Here is a 19,670-nt window from a genome sequence, read left to right on the forward strand (position 1 = left end):
AGAAGAAGCGCCTGCCGAAGAAGAGACAACTGAAGAAGCTCCAGCTGAGGAGGCCCCTGCAGAAGAAGTTGAAGAAGAGGCAGCAGAAGCAGAGGAGGAAGCACCGGAGGCAGAAGAAGAGGCACTGGCCGAACGTCTTCAAATGCCCCGCGGTAAACTGAGATCATCCGGTTGTATTCAATCGAGCAATGGAAAATGTAAACCAACTAAACCCCCTAACACGGTGCCGTTTATTCCGTTGAGAACCACTACCGTTGGCAGAAGCGCTTCTGCTACTGTGGCCTCAATCGTCATTGGGCCTAACGGGATGATTCCGAAGGCTAAAGCCGTCGATGGAAAGGTTAAGTTACTTGCTGAGAAGAGCTTTTCAGGAGCAGTTCCTAAATAAAGTGGTGCTATGCCATAATAATGTCTTAGGTGTTGTATGTTTGAATTGAATTATAAAATTGTTGTTCTATAAGTTATTAAAGGCAAAATGGTATCACATGAATTGGAGTTGAGTATCAATTTTTCATACTGTTGGATATACCTGAGATTTTTATTTTACATTTAGACATTTATCCATGATTTGATGGTTGGCCGGCTCCTCCCAAACAGCGAAGAGCAAAGAGAAAATAACACTGTTTACAGCTCGGCTTCTCGACAGTGATGTCAACCTCCAGATTTTGTCTGGATTTTCCAGACATCTTGGACTTTTGCCAGAATTTTTTTTCAAGTTTCCAGACTACCAGACTTTTGGCATTTCATCCAGACAATTCCAGACTTTTGGTTTAGCACATAAACTGTTTTAAGAAGCTATGAAATTTCAAATTGGTCATGGTGTAATATGGCAGGAAGTGATAAGAATATAATAATTATGAATTCAGAAGTGTTCGAAACCTATTAATAATGGCAAATGCTTCCAAGATGTACATATGTAAATTGAGAGTCAGACAAAGCACGTGACTGATAGTGACAAAAGCATTCGATTAGTGGCTATATGCAACTTTGAGATCTAACGACCAACAGTGTACAACATTGAAAAATCAAGTTTTTTAGATCGAAAATTAAAAAAAAATCTTGAGAACAAAAGGTGATTCAATTTTCATCTTCTACTGTTTGACTTTCGCTCTTCCAACTGTTTTCAATTTCAAAGAATTAATTATATTTAAATTGATTGCCTCAAACGATATTAATTTCTTTCTTCTGGCCTTTCGGATAAATCTAAGGGAGAAAGAGGTGATAAAAGAAAAATTTAAAATTTTTTCTTGTCTTATTGTGATGTCATTTTCTTATCAGGTTTGTGTTATTTTTTAAAGTTTTTTTTTTATTAAATCTGTTTCAACTTGACTAAACTCGTTTAGTCATTTTGCATAATTTAAGATTCACTTTTATGTCGTTTTTTAATTTTTTTATTTTTTTTTGTCATTTTTTTCATTTTTGTCATTTTTGTCATTTTGGTCATTTTTGTCATTTTTGTCATTTTTGTCATTTTTGTCATTTTTGTCATTTTTGTCATTTTTGTCATTTTTGTCATTTTTGTTATTTTTGTCATTTTTGTCATTTTTGTCATTTTTGTCATTTTTGTCATTTTTGTCATTTTTGTCATTTTTGTCATTTTTGTCATTTATGTCATTTTTGTCATTTATGTCATTTTTGTCATTTTTGTCATTTTTGTCATTTTTGTGTTTTTTGTCATTTTTGTCATTTTTATCATTTTGGTCATTTTTGTAATTTTTGTCATTTTTGTCATTTTTGTCATTTTTGTCATTTTTGTCATTTTTGTCATTTTTGTCATTTTTGTAATTTTTGTAATTTTTGTCATTTTTGTCATTTTTGTAATTTTTGTAATTTTTGTCATTTTTGTCATTTTTGTCATTTTTGTCATTTTTGTCATTTTTGTCATTTTTGTCATTTTATGTCATGTTTGTAACTTTATTTTTTATCTGTAAGTTTATTTTAGTGTTTTCTAGTGCCTTTTTATCGTGTATTGGTTTTCTTAATTTTTTTTATTGATATTTCGATTTCTTTTGTGTCAGTTCCAGTGACAATCGAATGGTTTTTGGGAATATCATAATGTTAATTTTGTCATTTTTGTAATTAACTATTTTTTCATTGCCTGTTGTTGCCATTTGACCCAGAAAACAGTTGATAGACATTTAAATGTTCACGCAAACTTAACAACCCTGCTCCTCTTCCAATCCTGAAAGATCTGCCAAGCCTTCCACCAAATGCTCTCGATCACAAAAACGGCCGCAGTGAAACCTCCACCCCAAACCATAGCCAAAAGGGCCGGCTCGATATCGACCAAGCTGACCGGAACGAATTTCCCCCCACCTCCGGTACATCTGGGCTTTTTGGTGTACAGATTCGTGTTTTCCCGATGCTGGATGCCGTGCTCATTCAACCTAAATAATCTGCAATGAACATTTATTTAAGTTGTTCTATAAAATAGTAGGATAAGATTTTACCCAATTTTAACATGTTCCTTGAAGGAAGAATTCTTCTGAATGGCATAATATGGATCAATCACCTGCAGATACTGAATCTCTTGAATGCCGCACTTTTCATCTTCTTGATAAGTTTCGCTCATCACCTTGTATCCGACACCTTGTTCCACGTGAAACGCGTACAGTCCCTGACGAATCCGATCGATGCCATCCTCCAGCTCGATGAAACTCTCGGAACCATCCGGTTGCAAGATCTTTCGTTCGTAGATCGCCTTTCTGGTACGCTCAGTAGTGTGAGTGAAATAATACCGATTGAATACGGTATCGTGGACACCAAGCTTCAACCGGGACATAAGCAAATCATCCAAGGACTGAATCTTCGTCGATGGACTCTGCAGCAGGGCCACAATGTTAGCCGAGTAGCACACGTACAGGAACATCAAGATCACAAACGATATGAAGGTGATGGAGCGAGCTGCGATACTCTTCGGAACCGTCGATGAACCTTGCTGACAGGTTGCGCCATAGATCATCATCAACGAGTCTCGGAAGTTCGGTTGCAGCAAACTCGGATCGTTAGAATCGGCCGCCGAATGAGGAAAGCGCCACTCGGCAAGGGCAGTGATCACCAACAGCCCCGAAGCCAAGAATATGATCACAACGATGCATAACCAGACAAACTGAAATTGAAACAAAACTAAAAACATGTCTAAACATAACCAATCTTCAACTAACATCATCAAAGGGCAGCAGAAAGACGTTCTCGGTGTACGACAATTTCGGCGATCGGAAGATAAACTTGGATCGGGTGGCCGACGTCATGGCAACGTACTCGATCACGGCGATCCGATCGGTGGTGAAGAACAGAGGCGACGCACCGAGATCCGCTGTTCGGCTGGAGAGTTCTCCGATCATTCCACTCCACTCGCCGCTGGAGGTATTCAGGTAACCCCAGGTCGATACCACCGAGTAATTGACCACTGCGCCCATATACTGAACCAGGGCATTGGTCAGGATGAAGTTGACCTTGGTGATGGTGTCGATATGTTTATCTCTGGGGAATAGATTTTAGAATGAAATGATTTTTATAACTCAGTATTTAAAATTCTTAACTCATTTTTTTTTGTTTTATACAGGACCTTTTTTGTCATTCGGATGCTTTAAAAATGTTGGATTACAACAATATTTTCATTTTTTTTATACAAATGATGAATTTTACAGCTCTGGATAACAACTGTCAAAATTTCTTCGTGAGTTCAAAACGCTTTCCCCATGAGAAATGTATAAATTGTTAATTGTTAGTTTGCACACACCGATTCGTTTTGTCGTGTAACATATTGAGAAGCTGTTAAAACGAATTTGAGTTTAAAATCTCGTTCGAAGTTTCTCCACATTTCAGGATGAAAGAAGTGTCACAAAGATTCAATTTGACTCTCGGAAGATCTGTTGTTTAGTAACGAATCTCGTGATATTTGAGCAGTATTCCTGTGATTCGCAGAGTTATGGTCCTAAGACAGAACGTCAATTAAACGCTTTCGTAATATAAACACGTTCGTCGCCATGAGACCCATATTTGTGTGATGGGTGATGCTCTCTTACTCATGTTAGCCGCTCAGTTTGGCCACGCGTTGCAAAGCTGGAGCTCTCCTTCTTTATTTTGTCGCTCCGAGAATTTCTTTGGGCCCGGCAAGTAAAACTATCAAAATGAGTGTGGCGACGAACGTGTTAATATAGAAGAAAAGTTCATATAACGCCCCATGTGGCTAATACGCGCCGCTCGCGTTTTCGACAAACTGTAACATTTTGAGCTTTCAAAATACTGCCAATCTGTTTTTTTATGCTGTGTTTTGCCATGGCAAGTATGATTTTTCCCTTATAATGCCCTGGTTTGTCAAAATTTTACAATTTATTTTTTTCTATATTTCGATGTATGTTTTAAGATACTTTCAATAAGGTGTCATCTAGCGAAGAAAAATAAATAAGACAATATTTTATGATACAACGATAGAGGACAATCTAAACAACGATTTAGTGTTAAAAAATTATACTAAACTCGCTAAAATATGCTTTTTATGGGAATGTTTTATCACGGCCCATGCGCTCAATATAACGCGCCACTCATAAAATGTTGAAAATAGCATCATTTCAAAACGGCCAATTTTCATTGGAAATGGCTAAAAATAGTAAAAACCGCTTCTTAGGAATAATTCAGCCCAAAAATATAAACTTTGATGTTTTTTAAAATTTCATTTAGTCCATTTTGATTTTTCTTTCCAATCAAAAAGTTTTTTGGTATTGGTGTGTTTTCGGTCTTCGGCTGTTTTCGGGTGTGTTCAGCTCTATGGCGCATATTGAATACAAACCGGCGCAAATTCGCAATACAGTTTAGCTACGTGGCTTTTGATAAGGTTTTAAAAAATTAAGCTTTTGAAGCAGTTAAATGAATTTGAGTAATGAAAAAAATATTGGCATTTGTAGAAAACACTTTTCTTCAACGATTTCACTCGTTTTTTACTCGAAATGTTCATGGAATACATGGCAAATTGACCATTCGCTTAGATGGGGCATTATAGAGCATATTCCCCAACTGTAAAACAGCTCTTTTTTCCACTATATAAATTTTTTTGTGATATCAAATAAAACAGGCTACTATTTGTATCGGAAAACTGATAATATTATCACATTTGTTCTCGTCAAGTCATGTAAAAAGGACAGGTTACAATAGTGATTGATAATTTATCGCTTGGAATCTGCTGTGGGGTTGCGGCATCAGAATACTACCCCTGGGTTGCTGACCCATGTCGTAAGAGGCGACTGAATTCAGCAATTCTCCCCTCCATTATTGACCCACGCAAATGAACTCGGATTATGCACTCGGGATAGATTGGAACCATCCCCCATTCTAATGCAATGGATATGGACTACGCAAACGGAACTGACGGAACCCCTCTATGGATGAAGAAATACGCAATGTACTCGGATTTTACCAACGGAACTTATTGGATACAACGACCCAAGGTTGTCCAAAGTGTGCCGCTCATGGGGGCGCGAAAACGCCTCTATGCTATGCGAAAGACCGTGCTGATGAGGTGGAAGGCTGGCGGGTCGAAAATGTGTCAGTCGCAAACGGTAGTCTGTGTGGCACCAAGACGCACCCCACAGCGATCAGGGAATTCGAAATGTATCGATTGAAGACAAATTTAAAAAAAGCAAAACTAGCTTTTAATGAAGCATTTCGAGTTCAATGATTTAAGGTGGACATGAGTAGTCAATCAAGTTAGGTTAAGTTGAGTACCAACAATGTACACACGCACATCAAGACCTGGGTGCTGAAATTGATGGTGCTTCTGCCGAGTGCCAAGGAACGAATGCAGCTGGTGTGGGAAGTCGAGACTGCGGGGAAGGGATTAGATTGAATTGGATGCTTCTCAAGGACCTTCGAAGGAGTCCAAGCCGAGAAGAACCGCGAAAAGAGATCGCAACTCGCTCGTCGTGAACGATTCCTCCAACAAAAGGAGGGGTACGGATTACAATGATGCAGACGGAGAAAGCAGTGCAGGCGGTTGGCGAATGGTTCGTAATAGAAAGGAAAACGCGAAAAGAAAGGCCGTCATGAAGCCAGAACCACCCCTAAAACCAAAACCTTAACGGGTAATATCCAGGGGAGCCGAAGCAAAAGTTATCTGCTCTTGGTGAGAGCGTTACCAAAACAAGACGCACCTAAAAAAGCGAACTGCTCTTCGATCTTAAAAAAGACCCGGCGGTAAAGAACGTCGACTTCAATGAGCTTGTTGAAAGCACCCTATGCGATGAAGCGACTGTCCGAGCGCTTGCGCTGATCGCACCTATTGAATGCAAGGACTTGGATGAGTTTACCACTGAAGAGACGGTACTGACGATAGGGAGTGTAAGAGTTGGGTGGTCAGTGGGTCACTTTAGAACTCGGCCAGGATACCAAAACAAATGCAACGCTGCTTTAATTGCTCAGACTTTGATCACCAATCCCGAAGTTGCAACGGACTCGACCGGTCACGATGTTGCCGAAGATGTGGTGAAGAAGGACACTTCGCTAGAGTTAGCAAAAATCAACCGAAATGCATGCTGTTCTAGCAGGCGGATGTCAACTCTCACGAAATTGGTCTCTTAGACCAAACCCACCGGGCGTCGCTTTTTCGGTCGATATTTTAGATGTTTCGATTGGTTGCGTTTTTATCTACTTACTGATTTTCGCACCCATTGTTGCCATCTTTGGTAATTGTCTTTGTTTATTTTCTGATAGCGACGACCGGCTGCGTTGCTACCGGGTTGCTACAAAAACGCATCCTGTAACAACCTACTGCTCGAATGCTATTTCTCGAATCAAGTTAGCGACTGTTGGTGTGATGATGGGTTGATAGATATGTTGCTGAATGTATTATGTGTATAGCACCAAACCGAATAGCGACAGTAGGACTAGCGACGCTTTTTTACTAGCGAGATTCCTGTCATTCGCAGATTTGTTTTTCTTTTTTCAGTCCAGTAGGCGATTTTGATGTAGTACTCGAACATTGTTTATGTTATTTAGTGTACATTTTCCTTAGGCCATCATTAGCGTGCTTCAAGTCTCCTAGGAAACTCGCACTGCGTCGTTGTTATTTTCAACGTCGCGACGTATGTGACGTGTCGCTAGTAGGCAAAGCTGCTATGATTATTAGCGCTCATATTTTGGATTTTTTCTGCATGCATAATACTTCGATTCGAGGTTTAGCAACCATTGGTGGGTTTGGTCTTAGACTGCCAGGCGTACAAAAAGGCAAAGGCGAGCCAGTAAAATTGGATGTAATCACAGCTACACAGCTTCTGCTGCAGCAAACGGTAGGCAACAGGAAGTGTGACGTAGCGCTTTTAACAGAACCGTACAGAATTCGGTAATTGGACATCGGACAGGTCTGGCTTAGCTACTTTCTATGCCACGGGACGTTTTTCTATCCAGGAGTTAGTGGTAAATTCTCGGGACGGATTCGTGATGGACGATCGGGGAGTTCAACACAATGATGGATGAATTCACTCGCGAACAGACAGGAAGTGTCCCGGTATTTGGTAATAGGAGGAAACATCATCGCTTGCAACAACCCTCGGGGCCACAGTCTACTAGAGTCCTTCGCGAGACTGGAGGTTGAGCTGTGCAACACTTGATCTATCATCACCTATCTCAACATGGACTACCAGGCAGAACGTCAGTGATAGATGTCAACTTTGCGAGCCCATCATTTAAAACTGATATTAATTGGAGAGTGTGTGATGATTATACGCACAGCTACCACCAGGCGATACGTTATAACGTAGGAGACCGAAATCCGGTGGCAGTAAGGCAACTGCCAGCCCATGAGCGGAGATGGAAGACCAAAGTTTTCGATAAGGAAGTGTCGCAGGTCCATAATGCTGAGTAGCTGACGAGTGTGCGCGTGCGCGGTAGCGGTGTGCGATATGACCATGCCCAGAAGGAATACACCTAAGTGGTGGCGACGACCAACTTCTTTCCTTGGAGGGGAGAGCCCACTGCGACCAGTAGTTTATCTGTTGTGGTAATTATCCCGTTAATATATGCTATCAAGCTTACCTGCATTATGGCTTGAAGTGACAGTTGATTGTTGACTAAGCATTCTATACCAATCGGAAATGAAATCAAAGATGAATGATATAACCTTCTTAGGGCTGATATGCAACCATGTCTTGTGCGCTTATTAACTTTGCCCCAAGTATACGCTCTCTCCTATTTAGGAGGGCGCAGCAGTTGCATAGGAGATGCTCTGCAGTTTCTTTTTTGAACTCGAAGAACCGACATTCATCGTTTTGAATAATGTTTATCCGTTTGAGATGTTGTTGTGTTGGACAATGAAATGTCCGGTCAAGAGACCTGTGTAAGTACTTAACTCGTGCTTACTTAGGTTCAACATGTTTTTGGAAAGTCGTGCGCTTGGTTAAATGAATCTTTTCGCCTGAGCTGCTCCCTCTGCTGTTCTCCAATTGGAGTGGTTAACAGTCCCTGAGATCCTTCCCTAGCTACACAGAAATTTTTTTTTTGACTATGACGTGTCACTGAAACTGCAACCTTTAAAAATAAATCAACCGTAATTAACAAAACCAGTAATTTTAAATTGTTTTCCTTTAAAGTTAACGAAGATTCATTTATTATTACAGCAAATGTCCTGTAAAAAAGTTGTACACTAAAAATTGAATGTCACGTTATTTGTTTTTCGTCCTGTAAAATTACGGTAAATTTCCTGCTCCTTTTTTACAGGACATTTGCATAATTTTACAGGAAATAATTTTTGCTGTGTAGCTGGGCTGCTTCTTCATTCCCTAGGATACCGCAGTGGTCTGGAGCTCAGAATAAAAATACTCTGTTCCGTATGGTCAGATTTCTTAGCGCAACAATACACTCCCATACTAGCTTAGAGTAACATGTGAACGTACTTCATGCTCGGAGAGCGGCCTGGCTGTCAGAGAATATATAGATATTTTATTTGTGTACCTGTATCCTCTTTTCATCACCTATAAACTTCGCCATCCAGACTTTTCCACACTTTTCCAGACATTTTTTCAAAATCTTCCAGACATTTCTGAAAAACAGTTGACATCACTGGTTGCGAGAGCCTATATAGAGAGTCTGGGAAAGTTTGTTTCCCCGCGGGGGGAAAGAGCGCGTAGGAAAAAACGAATGATCATTCCGTTAACGATTGTTGAGACGAACGGTCGCAGTCGCGGTCTGGCATTCCAGATTCCAGAAGATGGCTGAAAACGACACGACATTTCAGACTAAGTAAATTGGAAGTATGGAGAGGTCAACTTCTACCTGACGCAGTTCCTATTGTAAGTCAAATATGACCCCCAGAATCACGGAATCACCCCCTTTTTCGATGTTGTGCAGTTTTTTTTTTAATACTTGAAATCTGTGCAAACGAGTTGACCCAATTGACTTACTTATAATCCTCCAGATGATTCAGCGTCTCTGGATCGGTAACCACCATCGAAGCCTTCAGGGTGTGTCCGTTCAAATTCAAACGCCGAATCGAGGTCACCTTTCCAAGCCGAACATCTCTAAACGTTCCACTGTCCCAGATTCCAAAATCCTCCACCGAAAGAGATTCTTGTTCGTAGATTTTGTACAATTGTTTAACTTCAAAATACGTTGGAGATGCCTTGATGATTATGAAAATTTCACTACTCACTAGAAGGGGTAAGCTTTTGAGTTCGGTTGAGTAAAATTCGAGTTGTTCATCTTTGGTAACAGAAGAATTCCAGTCACCTAAGAAGGCACTATTCAAAATCATCCAGCGATACTTCATGTACAAAAGTTGCTTAGCCGATCTGAGTAACTCTGTTGATCCGGAACAGTTCAAATCCACCACCAGAAACGTTTGATGATCGTTGATATCCTCTACAAATTGGCTGATGTGGTCATCGGCGAAAGTCGTTATGTACCGTTCGTTGAGCACGTTGTGAAATCGAATCTTTTCCATCGGTTCCCAACAGGTCATAAATGTTACCTTCAACGGATTTCCGATGGCACCAAGAAGATCGAAAAGAACGACCGGAATTGCCGAGTCCATTGCACCCACAGGGGACGCGTGCAGCCAAAAAATGACCAACTGGGCCCACGTGGACACCAGACAAACTTTCCCAATATACATTAGGTGTTTTTTTCTACCTTAAGCGTTTTCCCAGAACAGCTCGTAGGACGTAGGACAGTAAAAAGCCACAAGAATCGGCCTTTTTATAGCCGTGATTTTACCCCGAAGTCATTTTTATCATTTTTTGTTGGTTTGCTCCTTTCTGCCTTTATTAGAGAAACAGCAGCCCCACCATTCTAAGGTAAATATAATTAGCAACGAAATTACTAGCACCGGGGCAGTTTCATTCCCTTTTAACAAGTCGGACGCACCACCGAATGGGGGAAAGTTTAAAAAAAAAATGGTCCTGTAAAATCCTAGACGCGTGGGTGATGCCATCGTGTGCGCGGGAAAGCCCTGGGAGAGGTCAGCTTAATTAATATTTTAAAAGATGCTTGCTTTTGTGTGGTTTTGTACGGTTAATTTTTTCCCTTACTTTTGTCAGGTTTACTCTGAGACTGTCCGTTGTATCCGTCGTTCTACTGAGAAGGAAAATGGAATGCCAAAAGGGTAATTTGTTGGTTGTTACGTTTGTTTTACTTGAAGTTTTTTTCCTTTCTCAGTTTACCGGATTTACATTTCGTTTATATTAAGTCCAGCTGAAAATGGAGCATGGAAAATTAGACGAGCTCCAAACTGAACAAAATTACATTTATCAAACATCAATCTATTGGATCTGGATCGAATATTTTTTAGTTTCGGCAAGACATAAAAATTGGAAGAACACACTACGGAAATGATCAACAAAGCATGGCGAGTTGGATGAGATTCTTTTCCTTAGAGGATGTTCTTTAAGAAACCCATTTTCGCTGAAGACCTTCTTGGACGACACTTTTGTGACAGACATTCTAACGATGAAGGACTCCTATTAAGAAAATTTTCTACGACTAATATTTATCCATTCAACCAAATTTTTTTTCGACGTCGGGGACCTTCATCGAAGTAGACCTTCTTCTTCAAATTTTTTTTTACGACGGACATTCTTGGAATAAGATTGTCTTTGGCGTAGGCTTTCTACGACTAAGACAAAGGTTTTGAGGGACTATTTATGACGAAGCTCTTCGAGGAAACAAATCATTTTTAGAAAAAGACCTCAAGACGAAGAAAAAATCTTCTACAACAAGACTTTTAACGACAAAACCATTTTCGATATTTAAAGAAATCCTTCTTCTTCTTCTTCTAACACCAACATGGCCAAAACTTGTACGCATTTTGGAAAAAGAAAAACTTGTGTTCCTCATTTTCCTTGTCAACATAGTATCTGGTTCATAGGACTTGCAATGCATGCCCTACGCAACTACTACGGCCATGCCAACCATGTGATGAAAAACGCACAAGAAACAGGCAAGTACAAGGAAGTAATGGAGCGTGGAATTTCCTGCCAAATGCTTCATATGATGGTAAAGGGTTTGTTTATAAACGATAATGTTAATTTGTAAATATGCAAACATAAAAAATAAACAAAAAATGAATTGATCTCACCCGGAACTTCCAATTTTTTATGTTTATTCATACAGGTAATAAAAATTTCAGGCGACAGGGATTTGAATGATTGTTTTCTCTTTCGTTTATCACAATTGTCACTCCTATCCTAACACAAATTTAAAAAAAAAACTACATAACAGGTAAAAATAGTTCTTTCACGAAAAAAAAAACAAATGGGAAATCGCGACGCCGAAAAAAAACACGTTCGTTCTGGAGCAGAGCTTGCTGCGATCTCTTGAACATTTTAGAAAAATCCTCCGGTGAAAATCTTCTACCAGCTTCACCGAAAAAAGCCTTCAGGTTCCCCTTCTTAGAAAACCTTTCAGTTAGACCATTCAGGAAGACCTTCAAGGAAGACCTTTCAGGAAGACCTTTCATGAAGACTTTTAAGGAAGACCTTGCAGGAAGACCTTGCAGGAAGACCTTTCAGATAGTCCTCTTAGAAAAGCCAGACAGAAAGATCTTCCAAGAAGATTTTTCGGAAAGGCCTTCCATTACAATCTTCCAGGAATATCTTTCCACGAAACCTTCCATGACTTCCATGATCTTCCAAAAATACCATTCAGAAAGACCTTTTAAGGAATAATTTTCAAGGACGATCTTTCAAGAAAACCTTCTAGTTTGTCTGTGCTTACCATTTTCGATATTTAAAGAAATCCTTCTTCTTCTTCTTCTAACACCAACATGGCCAAAACTTGTACGCATTTTGGAAAAAGAAAAACTTGTGTTCCTCATTTTCCTTGTCAACATAGTATCTGGTTCATAGGACTTGCAATGCATGCCCTACGCAACTACTACGGCCATGCCAACCATGTGATGAAAAACGCACAAGAAACAGGCAAGTACAAGGAAGTAATGGAGCGTGGAATTTCCTGCCAAATGCTTCATATGATGGTAAAGGGTTTGTTTATAAACGATAATGTTAATTTGTAAATATGCAAACATAAAAAATAAACAAAAAATGAATTGATCTCACCCGGAACTTCCAATTTTTTATGTTTATTCATACAGGTAATAAAAATTTCAGGCGACAGGGATTTGAATGATTGTTTTCTCTTTCGTTTATCACAATTGTCACTCCTATCCTAACACAAATTTAAAAAAAAACTACATAACAGGTAAAAATAGTTCTTTCACGAAAAAAAAAAACAAATGGGAAATCGCGACGCCGAAAAAAAACACGTTCGTTCTGGAGCAGAGCTTGCTGCGATCTCTTGAACATTTTAGAAAAATCCTCCGGTGAAAATCTTCTACCAGCTTCACCGAAAAAAGCCTTCAGGTTCCCCTTCTTAGAAAACCTTTCAGTTAGACCATTCAGGAAGACCTTCAAGGAAGACCTTCAAGGAAGACCTTTCAGGAAGACCTTTCATGAAGACTTTTAAGGAAGACCTTGCAGGAAGACCTTTCAGATAGTCCTCTTAGAAAAGCCAGACAGAAAGATCTTCCAAGAAGATTTTTCGGAAAGGCCTTCCATTACAATCTTCCAGGAATATCTTTCCACGAAACCTTCCATGACTTCCATGATCTTCCAAAAATACCATTCAGAAAGACCTTTTAAGGAATAATTTTCAAGGACGATCTTTCAAGAAAACCTTCTAGTTTGTCTGTGCTCTTAGAAAGACATCCCGGGTAAACATTCCAGAACGGCCTTTCAAGAAGCCCGAGAACGGCCTTTACTTAAAGACCGTCGTTCCAAGTGGTTGATCAGTCTAGAGCTGAGAGAAACATCCGTTAGCCTCCAGAAGATGGAGAAGTCGGTTTTAGAGAGAGACACATTTCCAAATTCAACTGTTCATTTATGGTGCTTGCTCTTCTTCTTCCGGTGGTACGATTCGACAGATCCTGATTTTCAAAAATACTCGTCTTAAACTTATCCGTTCACGAAATTTATTTTCGACGTCCACCATTTTGAAACCTAAATCCGAAGTTTACGCGCAGGTGATTGGCAACCTTGCCAAACAGCGACGATGAATAATTCATCAAACACCTCGGCAATCGACAACACTTTCGTTAGTTTGGTTCCGACACTTGGAAGCAGCGTTGCCAGATTGAAAACCGCTCAAGTCCGTAGATTTGACGAAAACCGAAAAACGTACTGATTTCGGCAAAATAAAACTTGATGACCTTTTTTTTTTTTTTTTGGTCGTCAGGTAGAATTTTCATTTATCCGCAGAATCCCTTGAATTTATGCGATTATCCGTAGAAAATCCGTAGGAAATGCTGAAAATCCGTAGATTTAGAGCATCAATCCGTAGCTCCGTAGAAATGCTGAAAATCCGTAGAACTACGGAGAAATCCGTAGATCTGGCAAGGCTGCTTGGAAGATGTTTGATACACGCTCTTTTTTTAAACTCAAAATTAAGTAGTTTTGGTTCAAAACAGCACTTCAGTGGCATCCCTCAACTTTGAGTTTGTCTGGGCAATAGCAAAATTAAGTTCTGATAGGTATACTCAATACTAAGTTCGGCTGCCGAACTCGAATTTATCCTTTTTTTCCAAGGGTAGCTTATTTTCAGGGAATTAAAGGATGATTAAAATTTGTTGTACCCGGATGTTGCTGTTCCGGTACATTGCATTGCAATTACAGAGCGGTGGAAAGTTTTGACACTCCCGGTCCAAGAAAACTTCCGGATGTTACTTCCTACGGGAAGTAAACAACATCCGGAAGTTTCCGGACATTCCAAGCCGCTCACCGTATGGTGACAATGACGGACAGAATTTTACGCTGAATTTTACGGTGAACATGCATTCCATTATGAAGTTCCTTCATAGTCTTCCGGTAATTGTTTCGGAACGACCAAATTTTGCGACGTGTTCGTTGGTTGCTGTTCTGGTTCGAATTGAACTCGCTAAGTGTTTTCAGTCCATCAACAAAGAGAGTTCAATTTTTAGTTCATAAGGTCGAACTCAGCTTTGCTCCCTCGCCGAAGGAAAAAAAAGGATCAATTTTGAGTTCGCAGTTCGCACTCCATTTTGAACCACCTCAAGTTCATATAATCGAACTATGTTTTGAACCTCGGTCGTACTTAACTTTGAGTTAAAATAAAAGAGCGTGTAGATGTCTGGTCAACATGAAATGTCGTCAGAGATGTCGCCGTCGCTAAAGGTGACGAAAGCTCCGGTTTGGGGATTCAGCGACAATAATTAGGCTGCAACAAATATCAAATTCTTCTTTTGTCACCCCTTCGAAATGTCCAAAATCCCGAAGGGGGGAATAAATAAAGTTTGAAGTATTTTAGGTAAATTTCAAATAAAAATTCAAATATCCGAAAAATTACAAGACCAAGAACCAAATTTTGGAAGATGGAAGTTAATTCACATTTTGTATTCTTGATTTTATCGAATTTTTCGATAAAAAAATACATGATTTATAAGTTTTATGCAATAATATAGTATGCTATTTGGTTGCATACAAGCTTTCGTGCAATTTATTTGTTTTTCGTATTATTTTTTATTGTCCCCCCCTCGCGATGTTCCAACTCCGAGTGACAAAAGAAGGATTTGAAATTTGTTCCGGCCTTATTTACAAATCACAAAGTGTAAACAATACACTTTAAACTATGGATACGCATAATGCCAATAAATTTACCCTATTGAATCAAAGTGCCGATTTTTATTTATTTATTTATTTATTTATTTATTGGCGGATATATGGGCTGAGCCCGTCATCCCGGCTATCTTAAAATTATCTTACATACAGTTGTCTTCTTAATAATAAAATGTAAAGATTTTTGATTATAAATAATAAACTTAAATTGAAATCAATGACACTGTTAACACTGTTGATTTCCCTCATGAACCTGAGGGCTGGCTCGTTGCGACTGTAGTTTGTTCGGCGATTTTCAGGAGCGTAAAGTCTTCGTCTTCTTAAGACCACATTGCTGGTGTTAGCTGTCAATCGGGAGCGTAGAAATGTTGAGTTAGTCAAACCGCGTTCAATTTTCATAAAAAACATCAGATCATTTATGCGATGTCGGTTCTCTAATAAATCCAAATCCAAAAGGTAACAGATGTGTTCGTAATCTGGCAAATTTTCTCTCCAGCCTAGATTCCTGACAGCGAATCTCACAAAGCGTTTCTGTACTCCTTCCAGTCTGCTTATATGGACATTGTACATTGGCCTCCAGACTATACTCGCGAAATCGAATCTAGATCTTACCAAACTGACATACAGGCTTTTGATGGTGTATGGATCTTCCAATTCCCCAGCAAAGCGCCGCACTACACCGAAAAGTGCAAGTCCATCCGATACCAAGTTATTTATGTGGTCTCTGAAACTTAATCCGGAATCCAAAGTGACGCCTAAGTCCAATACGCTGGAAACTCTTTGAATGTCATCACCGCCGAGGGAGTACCTGAACAGGATCGGAGTATTGCTTCTGGTGAACGAAATCGTTGAGCATTTGGAGATATTCACTTTTAGCTTGCATCCGTTCACAAAAGCAGAGAATACGTCCAAATCGTTTTGAAGTTTCTTACAATCTTCCATCTTTTTTACGGGTAAAAATAATTTCACGTCATCGGCGTAGATTAAAACGAATGAATCATTCAGGAAGTCAGGTAAGCTATTCATTAGCAAAATAAAGAGAAATGGACCCAAGTGACTACCTTGAGGCACTCCAGAGGACGCTTTATAGGATGCAGATATAGCCGAATTTACGGAAACATACTGAAGCCTACCCTCTAAATAGGATTTTATCCAATGAAGGATATTTCCTCCTATACCAATATTCGATGATGCCTCCAGAATTTCCTTTATGCCTGCTACATCGAAAGCTTTCGACATGTCCGTATAAACGCAGTCCACTTGAAATCCTTTCACCATCCAATCCAGTACACGAGTAGTGAACTCGCAAAGGTTTGTTACCACTGATCTCCTCTTAAAAAATCCATGTTGACACGATGAAATTTTATTTTCCAAGACTGGATACAACCGTTGATATATAATCCTTTCAAAAAGTTTCGGCAAAGCAGATAGTATAGCCACTCCTCTGTAGTTTTCAGCTAACGATTTGGAACCTTTCTTGTGTATAGGAGCAACTCGCGATATTTTCCAAATTGAGGGAAAATATCCGGTACTTAGCGAATTATTAAATAGAACAAGGAGAGGACACTTGATCTCGTTGCAACAAGCCTTCAGAAACATGTTTGGTATTCCATCGGGTCCAGATGATTTTCCGGAATCTAACTCTTTTAATCCTGTTTCGATTTCATCAAGAGTCAAGCGCATATCACTTATTAAGGGATCATGTGGCATTGTAAATGAACATGATGTTTCCGTATTTTGATAGCTTGTTTCAAAAAAATCTGCAAAAAGCTGGGCAGTGCTTTGAGAATCTGTTGAAATGCAACTTTTGTACTTTATATTCACCATTTTCTGCTTGTTTTTCTTTTTAGAATTAACAAATTTCCAAAATTGTTTCGGGCAAGATTTGATTTCTCGTTCGACTTTCGAAATATAGGCCGAGTGCGCTTCACGATGGGCCAATTTGAAAAATTGATGAATTTCATTGTAAACTTCCCTGTCGCTCATCAAACGAGTTTTCTTCATCCGATTGTACGCTTTCTTTTTCTGTTTATACATTTAAACAAGGTGTTTGTCAAACCACTCTGGAAATTCTCTTTTGTGAGATGTGCGTAATACCGTGGTGGATGCGTTAGCGCAACAAATTTCGTAAAGTATTTTATAAAAAAGCAGTACATTATAGTCGTGAAAATCTCTCCCAAATGCTTCGTCAATCACATTACGAAAGACATTGATTGATTTTAACCATTGTATCATATCATGCATTGCAGTCACATAATAGCCAATGTTAACGATAAAAGTATCAGCTGTTATAAAAATATCCTGCCAAACAATTTCACTGAGTTCACGTGAAACGGCGATTGCATCAAGTGATTTCCAATTGATTTGTTTCAGTAACCCTACCTCCTCTTCCATTGATTCCGTCACGTCCAGTGTTACTTCCATGGCTCTGTGGTGAATTTCGTTCCGTAATAGTGGTTCAGTCAGCGACAGTTGACAGTCAGAAGTGTCATTCACAAACACAAGATCGAGGAATCGATTGTTTTCGTTCGTAACATCGCAAATCTGGAACAGCCCAGCAGCAACCAAATCGTCAACAACCATCGCTTCAAATTCGTTCAAGTTTTCGGGTAAGAGAAAAACGTTCTCATTACATATCTTCCATTCTTCCATCTCTGATTCCATTTCAAATTCGGCAGGTTAAAATCCCCCATCACGACTAACACATCATCTCGAGAGATTGTGTTGGAAATGTTGGTCAAAAACAAGGTAAGACTTTTATAACGATCAATAGTTTCTGCGGGTGCTATGTACGCGGGTGCTATGTTCCACCGGGAGTGAACAGTCAACATTTTGAACGTTCACCCTTTTAGCACAGAGAACCAGAGTTCGGGCTGGAGCCCCAACCGTGTGTAAAAATACCAACCGTGATTTCAAAATAAACGACACCATTTTTGCAACTTAGCTAAGAGCCACCAGATGTCGTTACCGGTACTTTTATTTTTTCCATTTTTTCTACACGCTAAGGCGGTAATACCTTCAACGAATGAAAAATGCGCTCAAAGCCAAATTTATTTTCAGTCACTCAATCGGGTATTAAAATAATTGTATGGTTTTTCAGTTTTGGCCTGTGTTTATTTTTGTCGAAATGAAATTCACTACATCAAGACTAAATTAATTTTTTTTAAATTTAGAATAAATTTCGATGATGAACACAAATTTAAAAATTCGTTCAGTATTCTTTTTTCTTTCACAAAATTGTTATCTCGGTGGGATTGATGAAAAATGGGCGCATGGTGTTATCGGATATCTGTAATAAGTATACCTAATAGAAGGTGGGATTATTTGAAGAATTTATAAAATTTTGATATCGAGTTGCTTTTAAATGCCTTTTGCTATTCCCTTAAATTCTTAGGATTCTTAGGTGTCCGGGTAACCTCCATTACTTTGCTCTGTCTAAGAGGCCAAATTCGATATTAAGAAGCTATTACAATTGTCGAATATTTTCGGAAGTAGGTACTGAAGTCCTATCCTGGCAGAAATGACGCAATTTTTACATGCTAGAATTTCGCAATGTTCGAACGAAGATGTGTGGTGATACTTTCGATTAATTAGATGCTTGAAATGCTTCGTTATGAGTGAAATTTGATTAAAAAAAAATCTGATCCTAAACAAAAAGTGGAGTTCATCCATTAGAGGGGTATCATAAATTAACACATCATACAGAAATCCTGCGGCAAATGTTGACTGAACTATTTTTGAAATTATAATTCATATTAAAACAGACACATAATTAAAATCTTATATGAACTTTCTCTTCAATTGACTAAATAATGTTTGCTTTTTTTCTCAAAAAAAATATAAAACGAGTACCAAATGAGGCAACATTGCTAAAAGAAAAAGATTTCGTTTAAAGAGCATAGTTCCTGCTGAAAATTTCATTATGTTGCTTTTTCTACACCCCAAAAAAAGAAAACCAGCTGAACTCTGTTTTGGTTCGACCTGGAAGTAAATTTTGGGTTATTTATGTTCTGAGTGTTCTCAACTGTTGACAAAAAAAAATCGACAACAACAGCTGAGTCACTTACACCCTTAGAAAATACCACACAAAAGTTAGTAAAAAGAAGTCAAAACAACCCGTAAGTGCAGGAAGCCACTAGTATGTAAAAATGATAATACGAAAAAGCATGTAGAAAGGCTGGTACGTACCAGTATGTAGAAAGAACGCAAAAGAACGTAGAGCTCTGTGAACTGAAAACTATGTTAAAATCACATAATGTAGGAAAAAACCAAAATTCTTTTTCGGAATTAAGAAGCAGGGATATTTTCTTTGAAATTAATTGAAATTTGGTTTTAGTATGATAATTTATTGTCCATCACTTCAAAAACTAAAGATTTTGTAGTAAATTGATTTCATCATTCCCGGCCAGTTTTTCTTGAAACTTTTTCCGGTTCATCCAAGAAGTCCGTTCTTTCGTTGGGGATTGAATTGGCCATATCCTGATGGAAACCACCCGGATGGGATTGGCCACACCAGAACATCGACGCTTGAGCAGGTTTCCTTGAGATTCAACTTCT

General features: G+C 39.0%; 1 protein-coding gene across 1 annotated transcript; it reads right to left on the reverse strand.

The window, feature by feature from the left end:
• Window positions 1–2,146: 2,146 nt before the first annotated feature.
• Window positions 2,147–10,101, reverse strand: LOC129751980 (ionotropic receptor 75a-like). The gene is made up of 4 exons (XM_055747774.1): window positions 9,393–10,101; window positions 3,165–3,483; window positions 2,451–3,109; window positions 2,147–2,396 (listed from the first exon to the last, which is right to left on the reverse strand). The coding sequence occupies exons 1-4, from the start codon at window positions 10,019–10,021 to the stop codon at window positions 2,147–2,149; spliced, it is 1,857 nt and encodes a 618-aa protein (XP_055603749.1). The 5' UTR covers window positions 10,022–10,101.
• Between the last annotated feature and the right edge of the window lie 9,569 nt (window positions 10,102–19,670).

The sequence above is a fragment of the Uranotaenia lowii genome, chromosome 3 (genome assembly GCF_029784155.1).
Source record: "Uranotaenia lowii strain MFRU-FL chromosome 3, ASM2978415v1, whole genome shotgun sequence".
In the NCBI taxonomy this organism is placed as follows: domain Eukaryota; kingdom Metazoa; phylum Arthropoda; class Insecta; order Diptera; family Culicidae; genus Uranotaenia; species Uranotaenia lowii.